The 14,504-nt window shown below is 32.5% G+C and overlaps 1 protein-coding gene across 1 annotated transcript; it reads left to right on the forward strand.

Moving 5' to 3' along the window:
- On the forward strand, positions 2,909-3,807 carry LOC110267318. The gene is made up of 2 exons (XM_021112574.1): positions 2,909-2,986; positions 3,076-3,807. The coding sequence occupies exons 1-2, from the start codon at positions 2,921-2,923 to the stop codon at positions 3,313-3,315; spliced, it is 306 nt and encodes a 101-aa protein (XP_020968233.1). The 5' UTR covers positions 2,909-2,920; the 3' UTR covers positions 3,316-3,807.

Here is a 14,504-nt window from a genome sequence, read left to right on the forward strand (position 1 = left end):
GTGTATATATATTGTATTTTAATTTGTATTTCTATATAGTTAATTTTCTTACCATTCGTACCAAAAAGGATTTAGAAGAAATAGAAGTAGAAATTGACAATAAAATTTGGTTCCCTAAAATTTTTTACTAAATGTGCAAGCGGTGACACTTACCTATCAACTAGGGTTCGAAGTGAGTCGAGCTGAGTCGAGTTAGACCAAATTCAAGCTCGTCTCACAAAAATTGAGCTTGACTCACGGCTCGACTCATTAACAATCAAACATATTTCTTAAACTCAAGTTCGGCTCACCGAAAGCTCATGAGTTGGCTCAAATAATAGGAACATACATACATAATCTACAATTCTATATTAATAAATTATAATTTATATATTTTAAAAAATATTTAAAAAAATTAATTTTATATATTATTATCTATCAATAAATTATAAATTTTTTATTTATGTCCTACATCAAAATTATATGTAAAAAATAAATATAAAATTTTAAATAATTAAGATCATTAATATATATATATATATATATAATATTAAAAGTATAGATTAAATGCATATAGAATATGTGTATTAATATATATATATAATCGAGTCAGCTCACGAACTAATGAGCTGAGCTTATCCAAGCTCAAACTCGACTCATTTAATTTATAAGCTCAATTTCAAGTTCAAACTTGGCTCACTAGCTCTCGAACTATTAACGAATCGAGTTCGAGCTAATTCATGAGCTGGCTTGACTCATTTCCAACCCTACTATTAACTATGAAAAAGATATATTATTCATCATGTTGACATTTTCTTGAAAAGTTAAGCCGCTGACCTCACCAAAATTTATAAGACAAACATTAGGTATGCTTTTGTGCATCACATAAACTTCGCAACCTCCATCATTGCTTGACAACCATGCCATTGCTATACAACTGTCATTATTATTCAATCACCGAATTTATTCTTTTTTATATTCTCAATCTATTTTCAAGATTTTTTTCGCACAAAATTCGCAATCTTTTTTAGAAAGTTATATAATATTATTGATGCCAAAGATATATAAAACAAGAGATGCTGCATGCTAAGATACTGTACCAAAAATATCCGAATGTACCAAAAATAAAATCATTGTAATATATTGTACTACCAAAAATATATTAGTGATAATTATGGTACTTAAAAGTATTTGTTTAACTTACTAAAAGATATTAAAAATTAATATTTAATTTAAAAAATATAAAAATAAATAATTATTAAATAATTTAAAATTATCATAAAAAATAAATTAAATAAAAATTAGACATCAAATTATAGATACAATAAAATTCACTAAATATATTGTATCTACCATATCTAGTCACCACGGTAGAAAATATGAAATTCTTTATGCTCAGATTTGATTTGTTAACTTTATTTGTCGCCGGATAAGAGATACTATACGAAAAAGTGCATTTAGCATTATCTTGATATTACCTATTTTCTCTCCGTACACACACTTACGTTTTCGCTCTGCACCACCGCCATGAGAGGGGGTTATGTCCGTGGGGGACATTCCCGGGCACATGAACCTAGAAGTTCCTAATTTTGCTCGGGATTTAATTAACGTGTCGCAATATTATCATCATTGATCTTCTTCTTCCTTCTTTTTATAATACTAACTATTAACCAGTAAGTTATTCTTATAATATCATTAATACAGTAACACTATTATACTATTGTTTATTTTTATATAACAGTATACACTAAGATTAATTATACATCAAGGTTAACTGACCATGCATAATAGTGAGTTTACAGCCAAACGAATACATGCATCATACGCACATGTTATTTAGACATACTCACANCCGCCACCACAATCCGCCCCCGTCCCTGCCCCGTCCTCGCCACGGGTAATGGGGACTCCGTATCCGCCGGAGACCTGAATATCTGCGAATTTTACAAATTAACAATCTCAAACATAGAACAATAAACGATTTCAAGCACAGAACATTAACAATTGAACAAATTTTAAATTTCCAAATCAAAATTCAACAACAATTGCCCAAACAGAAATAAAACTTAGAAAATTAACAATTTCAAACACATTAACAATTGAACAAATCCTAAATTTCCAAATCAAAATTCAATAACAATTGCCCAAACAGAAATAAAATTCAGAAGATTAACAATTTTAAACCATTTCAAATACAAAAAATTAGCAATTGAACAAATCCTGAATTGCCAAATAAAAATTCAACAATAATTGCAGAAATAAAGATACAAACACAGAAGATAAACAATGTGAAATATTGAACAAACTCTAAACCCCAAATGTTGAAAAAAAAAACCTCAAAAGAAACTAATCAGAGAGAAAGGGCCTTATTGATGCGGCGACGACGATTGTGCTGGTGGCGGTGACGATTCTGCTTGAGGAGGCAGCGACGAGGAAGACCGATTAGGAGGCTGCAATGATGATGAACGAGCAAGGAGCAGGAGGCGGCGATGATGAGACGGCGACAGTGAGGGAGAATGTGGTGATTTGCGATGTGAGTGAGGGAAGGAGGCGGTGACCAACAATGAGACTTGTAAGCAGCGGAGAACCTTGGCGTGGCTGGCGAGGTGCCGATGTAGGAAGAAGATGGTCGGCGACGCTGTTGTTGGAGAAGAGAAGCAGCAGCTGGAGGCAGAGGAAGAAGGAGGTGGCTACTGGGTTGAAGGAGATATATATATGGGCATTTATGTAATTTTATATTGTGGGTATTATACGGGTACCCACGGGGCGGGTACCTCTTCCCCTGCCCCCGCCCCATTTAATAGACGGGTACCCGTCCCCGTCACCCGCGGAAAAAAATGTTCCCCATATCTACTCCCCGGCGGGTAAATCCCCGCGGATACCCGTCCGTCGGAAAAAATTGTCATCCCTAGACCAGACATGATTTTGCAGGTTGAAGACAATGATCAAGAAATCTGGTACAAGAGAGAATCCAAATAGGTTGTTCCACACTTGTGCAAGATACCTGGTGAGTTAGGGTAAATTAATTTTGTTTTCTATTTCCTATGTCTATTTTGTTGGGCAGTTGAAATTGATATTTTTTCTGAAAATATTCAGAAGGGAAGCCACTGCAACTTCTTTAGGTGGGTTGATGATGTTGGGTATGAAGCAGGAGCAGAAACTGATGTAGAGGTTGACAGTGAGTATGATGAATGGAGATTGAATGTGTCATGGAGAGTGGGTAGCTTGGAGGGTGAAGTTAGAGCAATGAAGATGCTAATAATGTACATCTCAGTTGCAACGATTGTGGCTACTGTCATTTTTGCATCACTTTTGTTCACATGTATCTCCAAGTAAAGCTACAGATGGAGTGTTATGTTGTCGTGCTTTAGGGGTGTTGTTAGAGTTTTGAAATTGAATTAGTTGTTATGTAATGATGATGTGACTTATGAATAAATTAGGTGTTCCAGCTTGATCGTGTTTAAGTCAACATAAACTTGTCCTTTGAGCATGATGGGTTTGATTGAAAATACAATATGGTGATGTTTGTAACCTAAATATAAATTCACCAAAAAGCTGTATACATCACAATAGACATAATCATTGTTATAATCCATAACAAACATCATAATCATATCATATTGTCTTAGTAGATATACCACATAGGTAATCAAGGATCCACAACTTAACAGAGCAAAACAAAACAAAGGTTCCATAGCATTGTTCACCTAAACAAAACAACATAATAGGCCTAACTAAAATATCCTGATAACACAACCATATTGTTTACACAATCTTGTTCCCAAAAAGCTAATAACAACGACATACAAAACACATTTCCTAATTAAAATTTTTAATCTTTCTTTCTTAGATGCTTGAAGGCTGAAGTTGGCACAAATGTCATGAAACTTTGCATCTTCTTAACAGTTACAGAACTTGTTTCTTCCAGTGTTTCAGCAGATATGGCTACAGGTGATTTGGTGGAGGCATTCAATCTTGCCTTGCGTTTAATGACATGCAATTTTGGTGGCCTTCCTCTCTTTGCATCCTGCATAGGCCAGTTGGTAGAACCATTATTTTTCAACTAAATAAATGTAAGTAGTGTTAAAGATAAAGCAATAAGTAAACAACCTGAAGGTCTTCAACAGTCGGTTAGGTATCTTGTATTGGTGGGGAGCCTTTTGGTTGGCTGATTATCACCTCAAGTTGTGGCTGGACTGGTGGAGGAGGTAGAGAAAGGGAATGAACATCATTGTTGGTGTTTGTTTCATCTATAAACAATAGTAACAATATTAAAAAATCTGAAAAAGATATTATTACTAATATTTTTAATTAAATAAAAAACTTTTCAAATCTCATCAAGTGAATTCTTTTTCTTCCTGTGACATTTTTTTATTCATTTGGTATTAATTCTCTCTATTTCAACTGCTACAACTAAGAAATCTTTTTCAATTATGAATATTGTGAAAAATAACTCAGTAACAAAATGAAAGATGAATTTCTTGCTAATTGTCTTTTAATTATATTGAAAAGAAAATTGCTGAAAATTTTGACACAAATTCTATTATCGATAAATTTTATGATATAAAAAATTGACCACTTCGTTAGTAAAAAGTACACACATATTTTTGTAATATATCTTATATTATATAATTTTTTACATAATTTTTAATATTATATGTGTTATTGGCCCCATGATAACATTTCTGGATTCGTCCACTACAACAAAACAGCGTAGCGGCGGCGGTTATTTTGGGGGGTTGCGGCGGTTATAACCGCCGCTATCATCGGGTCCCGGCGGTGAGCAAAACGCGGCCAGGTCAACTGTCGGCACAGCAGCGGTGGCGGTTTCGAAGAACCGCTAGAATAACTGCCGCCAAAGTCACTCAGCAAATCGCGACGATTTGAAACCGTTACTATGCGCGTGAACCAGGCAGAGTAGGTGTATGGCGGCGGTTTAACAACCACCGCGAAATTCAAAATTTTAATTACCTTGGACATTCACGGCGGTTTTGAACCACCGCTAAAAGGTCGACAGAACATCTAACATGAATTTCGCGGCGGTTTTCAACTGCCGCAAAAACGGCAGCATGTTTTTTTAAAAAATAAACAAATTTATATATAAACTACTTCCTAATGCTTCGGTCCTAATAAAAAAAATAATTATTACAAATATTAAGATCTAAAAATTAAAGTAAAATAGAAAAATTAACAAAAATAATATCAACATTGCATTTCAAAATATAATATATATTTAATAAGTCTTACATAATCATAAATCCAACACAATCAATGTTTAATACCTATATTTACATATCAGAGTAAATTCAAATAGCGCAATCCTAAAATTGAATTAGAAAAGAATTTTGCTTCTAATATTTAACTAAGCTAAAAGCCTAAAATAAAGAGTCACTTTAATAATAAAAGTCTTCAGTCACTTCAATCATAAAATTCTACAACTACTTCATGGAATAGTAGAAGGTGGCTTTGTCTCCATTAGAGAGTCTGCAACCTAGGATTAAAAATAAATAAAAATATGTTAGAATAAAAACAAAGACCATTAAATAATTTAAGTCTAACATGAAAAGGCATAAGCTATCCGCACAAATTAGGAAAATGAACAACAATAACTAAATCATTATTTTACTAAATCATGCACAATGAAAGATTCAGGAAAAAAATAATATATAATATTTACCTCATTATTCGTAGCTGTAGGAAAGTCATGTGGCATTTTTCTACCAATACAATGATTAATGAAATATGTCACCTGGGCTTGTAATAAGGAAATTGTTGCTTTATTCTTTTGTAATTCTACTTTCATAGAGCGAACTTTAGCCATATCAAAGTCATGATTGCATGAAGAAGATACCCCTCCTAAACTATTAGAAGATTTCATGACTTGGGATGGACAAACACCAAATCCTACACCTCTAACACGACTCGGATGTTATTTTCTAAATAACTTGATATATACATTATCAGTAGAACTCTCATTAGCTTGAAACAAAGTTAATTGTTCCTATGATAAAAATTTGAGAAATGCATCATCATTAGAATAATCTCCATCATCATTAACAAACAAAGCCAAAATAAAGTGAAAGTGCTTACACTTTTCTCTCTAGCCTCATCATTATCAAAAGATCCATCCTTCTTCGTATGACTAATTGGATACATTTCAGCTCTAGTAAAAACTCTCTTGTTTGCAATTTCCTATCAATTCAATAAATGGGAATTCAATTTCAACGCATGTAATAATTAAATAACATAATATTATCTTGATAAGGACTCAATCACAAACCAACTCGTATTTCTTCCTAGCAATCGTCTTAAATCCGAGTGTATGAATATAAAATGTTTCCAAAAAAATTTGGGATGTTACATTTATCCCCTGTAATTTTGTTAAAAATAGTTTGATTTTATAAATCTTTTATATCATAATCTATAATATTAGGACAAAATCGACGTAACTCTAAAAAATTCATATTCTCGTATTATGGTAAAAATACTAGTATATAAGATATATCACACAAAATGAAAAATTTCAAACACTAGCTGGGCAAATTCATGGCTACACACATATGATACTTAAATATTTAATGCATATAGGATTATTTGTGCAATTATTATTAATTATAAATTGGTATATTTTATATTTGTACAAGTGTTTTTAAAATAGTCCCAAATTATACTTAAAAAATTAGGTACACACAAAAAATAGTACTATATATTTTTTTTATATTTACACATGTACTGTTTTATTTTATTTTTAATATATATTTTAATATAAATATATTAACTTATTTTTTTTACGGATGTAACATGGTTATAAGTAATTTTCATCATTGAAGCTATGAATATTGGTCAATAATTCTACTGCTAGTTTACCTCTTCTATCTCGTCCCAATTATTACCCTATTATTACCGAGATTAGATACGTAAAGCTTTCCATGGACCATGAGTCCAACAAAACAATTTCTTCCACTTGTGATAATTATGAATGTATTTATCCAATTCAAACACATCTAAAAATATATAATTTTTTTATGAGAGTACATAAAAAATACAAAAAAATGCGTAAAAAAAAGTAATATTACAGATAAAAATATTAAAATCTAATATATATTACACAAAATGAAAATTTCGAGCACTAGCGGGGCAAATTCATGGCCACACACATATGATACTTAAATATTTAATACATATACGATTATTTGTGCAATTATTATTAATTATAAATAAGTATATTTTAGATTTGTACAAGTATTTTTAAAACTATCCCAAATTATACTTAAAAAATGAGGTGCATACAAAAAATAGCACCATATATTTATGAGAATGTATAGGGAGTCAATGATCTAAGCGTACAATGTGTACAATGAAGGTTTAGAAAGTATTAGAGATATCATTATTAGTGTTACATTGTCTTAGCAGGTTGTGCTTTTGGGATGAGTGGTTTTAAGACATGGTATAAGAGTTCCAGATTCGAAAGGTCAAGAGTTCAAACCTTGGTGAACCCAAAATTGGTACTGTTTTATTTTATTTTTAATATAAATATGTGTTTGATAACTTATTTTTTGTACAAATGTAATATAATCATAAATCATTTTCATCATTAACGTTATGGCGATATTGGTCAATAATTCTACTATTAACTTACCTCTTCTATCCATCTTAATTACTGTCACCGATATTACACCAGTAAAATTTTTCGTAAACCATGAGTCTAATGTGGCAACTTGTCCCACTTGTGATAATTATGAATGTATCTATCCAATTCAAATAAATTTGGAGAAATATGTAAATCAAAATCTCCATGAAAATACATAAAGAATACAGAGAATACACATAGAAAAAAAGAAAGAATATTTGAACATAAGGGTGGGATACACAGGTGGAATAAAGTTAGGCAATCTTTTCACGTAAAAGATCCGCAAGCTTGGAATCTTTCACTGTTTTTTTTTTTGGATAATTTACCAGAATATGTCTATGTCTCAAGAAAAGAATTGTTTAATCTGTTTAGGTGGACAGAGTAAATAAACGATATAAGTATAGAAAGATTCATTTGTTTGTGTTCATACTACTACCGAAAAGAGGTGCATTGAAAGCAATAAATGAAATTAACCGAATGCGGACTAAAGAGATTTTTTGTGAGCGAGACTAAGTATAGGAGGAATGTCGATGTCAAGGCGAAGCAGGATAAGAGGGATGCAAATAACAATGGTTCTTTTGAAGAAGGGCTCTTTGATCGTGGAAAAAATTATGTACCCAACGAGGATTTTCATTGCTTGACCAGTAACAAAAGGGATCTCTATTATTGAACATCACTACACCAAGAATCTTGAAGCGCGTAATGATGACATAGGGTTCACGGGAGGGGTACCAAGACGAGGGCAGAATGGTCATTATCGTTGCGAATTTGGATGAATGGCAGCATAGGTTTTTGAAACAGAAAACGCATAATCCTATAATTTGAATGGCAGTTATGGCTTCTGATTCTATAGGATCTCATTCAGGTAGTGATGAAGGAGTAAGCTTACCCAAACGACACAAAGAGGAGCTTGACACGGGTAGGGAGGATTGCCGTGTTTTGCATGGAAGAGAGGCATGGTTTCGGACGCAATGAAAGCTATTGTAGTGATATGCGACGGTGAATACAGGCTTGGTAAAGCTTTTCGAAAAGGTACTTATACTTTTTAAAAGCACAAGCTCCTCATTTTGTGTTGGTAAATCAAAAAAATTATGTGCTTGTGTTTGCAGTTTTTAAAAGATCGGAATACTTTTGAAAGCAACTAAGGTGGAGTTTTTCAAAATTGGCTTGTACTTTTCAAAATTTAAATGTCTAATATAACCTCATATATTAACTAATTTTCAAATTTAATCCTTAAATTTATGTCTTTTATAATATTTTTAAATTTTAAAAGCTATTTTACTAAACGTAATTATTGCTACTTGTGTTTATTAAAAGTCATTTTTAAAAATACTACACTTTTAAAAAGAAAAAGCATTACCAAAGAAAAAGGCTGTATTGGTGGCTATCGCGGGAGCATGTGACAGAGATATTGCGCCATCGAGGGGAGGAGGGTCGAAGGGTCTAGCTTTTGTGCAGGGGATGTGGAGGGTATGACTCAATGTAGGGCTAATGGGACTGGTGGGGAGGGTCGAAGAGTCTGGCCTTTGTGCAGGAGATATGGAGGGCGCGACTCAATGTAGAGCCAATGGGACTGGTGGGGGAGAGGCAGTGAAAGGGGCCAGAAGACCGACAGGCGGGTTTGAAAGGTACCTGTGCCACCGCAAATAGTCGAGAGCGAGAACCTCACGGAGTCACTGCTGAATCAGTCTGCGCCGGGTTGGGGTCTGTCGGAGGTGCGGGAAACAATATAGCAACAAAAGAAACTGCATTAGGGATGCGGGCACATAGGAAAAATAATGAGTAAGAAGGAGATAAGGAGTTTCAATGGTACCTGTGCCACCGCAAATAGGCTAAACAGGAGTGTGAAGATGAACACTGCTCTAAGTAGGATGAGGGATGTTGAAGCGAAAGAATTAGATGTAGGGGTTGAAAATCCGGTGATGAATGAAAATTGCTTTGAAGAGGAAGGAAATTTAAGAAACTTGGAGGACTCTGGAGGTTCTGGAAAGGATGTAGGTAGTGAGCCAGATCTAAAAAGTAAGGAGAAAGTTGGGAAGATGATTTGGTTAAAAATAGAGTGGCTTATTGGCAGTGGAATTAGGAGCTATTCTTTATGACGAGGAAGAAGATATTATGACTATTCTTCAAACTCAGAATGAAGCAGATGCACAGAAAAAGAGGCAAGCAAAACAAAAGGAGAAAGCAAGAAGGAGTCGTCTTAAAAATCGAAATAAAGTGTGTAATACATTGCTTAAATAATTTACAGTTGTTGGAATGTAAGGGGTTTAGGGGGTATCGGAAAGTTAGGAATGGTAAAAAGTTTTAAGAGAAAAAATAAGGTAAACATGTTAGGATTGATAAAAACGAAGAAACAGGAGGTGACTAAGTTTGATGTAATGCAAATTTCGGAGAATAATGTGGTGGGTTGGAAATTTGTGGGATCTAATGGTGCTTCTTGGGGTTTATTGTTGACGTGGGACGACATGATGTTTAAGTCGAGTAATTGTTATAAAGGAGAGAGATGATTGTGTGTGGAATGAGTGTTGACGAATAATAGTTTCAATTGTGCGTTTTGTTTGATGTATGGTACGCATGTCAGAGAGAACAAACTGACTGTGTGGAAAGAGTTGAGCTTTATCTCCACATGAGTGACTTTAATGAGGTTGTGACAGTGGATGAGAGGAAAGGAGCCAGTACATTAACCGCAGCAGCGGAAGATTTTAGAAACTGGATACAGCATATGAAGCTGGTGGATTTAGAATTGAATGACAGTAAGTTTACTTGGTTTAGGGGCCAATCGTGCAGTCGCATTGATCGTGTGTTGGTTAGCATGGAATGGGTTGAAGAGTTTCATGAGACGCGACTGCAGAGAGGTTTATCGGATCATTGTCCGTTGATGGATTTTGTGCTATCATCCGGAATATTTGGCTGAAAAAGAATGACAGAATATTCAGGAATCAAAAAACAGGTGTTGCAGAGGTTATCAACAAGTCGATTAGAAGTTACAAAGAGTGAACTGATTTTGATCCTTCTAGTTGTTGATGACAATGCCAAAGATGACTATAGTTTAATTTTCTTTTTCGTTACCTAGTAATTTTGTACTTTCTAACTACTCTACCTTGTTGTGTTGAGTTTTTTGTTTAAAAAAAAATGATTATAAATTGGTCGTTGATATATGAATTATTATTAGGGGATCAGCATCTTACTTGCACGAACAATAATATTATTGTTGGCAAATGGGGTTAAACCCTCGTAACATACCAACATGTTTCACAATCCCAATCAATATATTATCATAGTGGGAGGAGCACGAAGAAATAAAGAAATTTTATTTGTACATATGCCTCATTTCGAGCTGTATCCATTGCTTTCCAGAGTAATAAACCTTGAAATAAATTAACCGTGGTAAGAGATTGGTAGCATTATAATACTAATCATCTTGTGTATATATATTTTTATGATTTTGAGGAAGAAGCTAAGCTCATGCGCGGTTCAGGACAAATATAAGGACCAAGAACCACGTGGTTGTATCATTACTCCTCCAACTATATTCTACTATAGATAATTAGATATAGATACAGATAGATAGCCTTATGTGCATTCTATTAATAATTAATTATTTTAGTTACTTAGGTATCCGATGCTCCATATATATAGTCAAAGTTTAATCATCAATATTCTCGGTTAGATGATAACTATACTCTTACCATCTATAAGATATTAATTACTACTACGCCAGTTATAGTATAGTAGATCTAAATATATAGTCTTTCATTAAAATAGGCCACCCTATTTTGTCTGTTAGTAAACAACTAAAGTCTAAAGAACATGGTGACTTCTCATTGCACTTGTAATGCAAAGTAAGGGAAGCTTTGGAGGATAAATTATTCCTTAATCTCACTTCCGAAGAAATTAAAGTAATTTTTAAAAATTCTTCATCTATATTCAATCTCGAGGTGAAGGTATATTATCACAAGTTTCCAAGCAGTATAATAATTAAATAAGAGTAAAGTATCGTTTTTGTCCCCAACGTTTGGGGTAAGTCTCAAAGTTGTCCCTAACGTTTCAATTGTCCTATTTAAGTCTCTAACGTTTTAAAATTGACTCAATGTTATCCTGCTGTTAGGATCTGTTAACAGAATTGACGGCGGGACAAAATTGAGACGATTTTGAAACGTTAGGGACTTAAATAGGACGAAAATATTGGGGACAAAAATGATACATAAAAATAAATTTTAATTTTATCCTTCAGTAATATTAATTTTGTACTGTAGATAGTATTTAATTATTTTTTAATTACATCTAAATAAATTACACTTAATCACGTTACTTTCATTTTAAATAAATTTATTTTTTTATATAATTTTACTCTTAAAAATTTTTAGTTATCATGAAATGTTTGTAAAATGACTAGTATATAAACTTACAGAAAAAAAATATATATATACAATAAAATATAAATTATACTTTTTAATTATTTAGATGTAATTAAAAAATAATTGAATACTATGTACAGTACAAAATTAATATTATTGAAAGATAAAATTAAATTAAAATTTATTTTATGTATCGTTTTTGTCCCTAACGTTTCAAAATCGTTTTAATTTTGTCATGCCGTCAATTCTGTTAATGGATCCCTAACGACAGGACAACATTGAGTAAATTTTAAAACGTTAAGAACTTAAATAGGACGATTGAAACGTTAGGGATAACTTTAGAACTTACCCCAAACGTTAGGGAAAAAAACGATACTTTACTCATTAAATAAATAAAATTCCTCTATGGTTAGAATTTACTTTCAATGTGACAGATTATATTACTTTTAACTGTGTAGTTCCTTAACAATGTAAATAAATTAAAAACTTATTATATTTAGAACTTAGAAAAGAGAAGTATCCATCAACCGAAATAGTAGTAGGTCATTAGCACTTTTCAGTTTTTGTCACAAAGACAGAGCAACTACTGCACCCTTTTTGAAAATGAAAAATTAGCATGAATATATGCTTGTAATTGGTTAGAATTAGGCATAATAATGGTTATAAACACGTTGCAAGTAAAGATCTCATGTCTGATGTTTATCAGTTACCATTATGCGCTGTCATTCGTCTGAGTTTTCATATCAGGAATAATTAACTGTTTATATTAGAATTATTATAGCTAGGTCACCGGATATGCATGAATACCTCAGAGTAGTCCTTCTTATCTCTATGTGGAATTGTGGATGCAGCTAGCTAGCAGGTGCAGTATAGTGGGACATATATATAGTATATAAATTATGTGGCTGCTATGATGCCACCAACTGGGGATGAAAATGAAGGAAGCATTTAATATTGTTGCATTTCTTGGCCGATGGATAGAGTTTTCTGATTAAAATTAGTAGTTGGGAGGAAAAAGAAGTGTCGTTTGGGAGTTCTATATGCAAAGTTTGAAAGTGACCTGAGATTGCTGTGTGTGTTGTGTTGTGTTGTGTTGTGTGTATTTATTTATAAATGGTTATCCAATTTTCCTAAAGCAACAACTGGCCAAGTTGGGTTTCTCAGGCGCTGTTTTTGTGTTGTAGCATCATGTGCAACACTAGTAGTATATGTTGTGAATTTTAACCAATTAAATATAGCTACCCCCCTTAATTTGGCCATGGTTCTGTCATATGATGCATGCATGTATTCATTATTAATTCATTATTTTACTTATCATGAGTTTGTAATTTTTTTTTCACGTACAAATAATTATTGAGGTCGAATTATGTTATATTTTCTTGACATGAAATAACCAAAGGGAATTATCTTTTCTCAGAATCTCACAAAACATGTGGCCGGGGCACGCAGTAAATTTTAAGGCATGATTGGAAAAATCAATGAGCAAGTGAGACAAGAGAAATATAGTACCAATAATTGTGTATAATTGTATATAACAAATAAAGGAGATATTCTTGTATGGATATATATTTATTAATTAACAATATGATTTAGGTATTCTAACAATAAAAAAGTAGATGCATGAAAATTGCCTTAATTTTATTCTAACAATAATGTATACTCAATCATTCATGAATCTCAGACTCTATCTTTTCTTTTTGGAGTATGCTAACAATAATCATTCATGGTGGTTTACTTAACACTAATAAAATAAAATCTGTGTGCCCAAAATTGGAAGAAGGGTGGCACGTTCTCCAAGTGGTACACTATTAACCATTGTCAAAATTCGCCAACCTGAGTGCTCAATCCTGATCCTTCCTAGGCCAAGTTGGATTAATTTTCATTTTTTGAGCAAATTAAAAGCAAAATATCTTCTTTTTTTGGTGTTGGCAAAATATATCCTTGGTAAGCGCATGAGTGAGCGGATTTAGGGTATGGGCCGTATTATGGGCCCTGAGTGAGAGGACAATTTGCATAACCCAGGGGCCAGGGGACAGAAAATCACTTCTTGCTCCAGTTTGATCCTATCGATCGATATAAATAATTTAAAAAGCATATCCATGTGAACAAGGTAATCTGAGGTGAACTAGTGAACCAATCCCATCGAAAGTGTCACCTTAGTTTCTTGATTCTGAACCAGTGTTATGTGAGTATAAGGTTCTGTTGTCAGACAGAAATATCATAATAATAATCCCCACCAACAAGACATATTATGTTCAATTATTGTTTAGTGTGATGATACAAATATTTCTTAGAAAAAATTATTTTAAAGTACGGTTAGGAAGATTTAATTATTAAAAAGAATTTTTAATATTAAAATTATTAAAAAAGATTAAATATTTTTATAATATTTAAAAAAAACAAAATTTTTTTATAAAAAGATAAATATATTTTTAATTATTTTTTTTATTTATTTTTTATAATCTTTATGTTGATAAATTTTATTTTTTTTTAAATTTTAATAATTTTTATTATTTATTTATTTATTTATTTTTGTG

The sequence above is a fragment of the Arachis ipaensis genome, chromosome B09, assembly GCF_000816755.2.
Source record: "Arachis ipaensis cultivar K30076 chromosome B09, Araip1.1, whole genome shotgun sequence".
Taxonomy (NCBI): Eukaryota; Viridiplantae; Streptophyta; class Magnoliopsida; order Fabales; family Fabaceae; genus Arachis; species Arachis ipaensis.

Excerpts from the sequence above, each read along its gene's own strand:
- LOC110267318 (XM_021112574.1), top strand. The coding sequence starts at position 2,921 with ATGATCAAGAAATCTGGTACAAGAGAGAATCCAAATAGGTTGTTCCAC. Across the intron at positions 2,987-3,075 it reads ACACTTGTGCAAGATACCTG|AAGGGAAGCCACTGCAACTT; the intron begins GTGAGTTAGGGT and ends GAAAATATTCAG.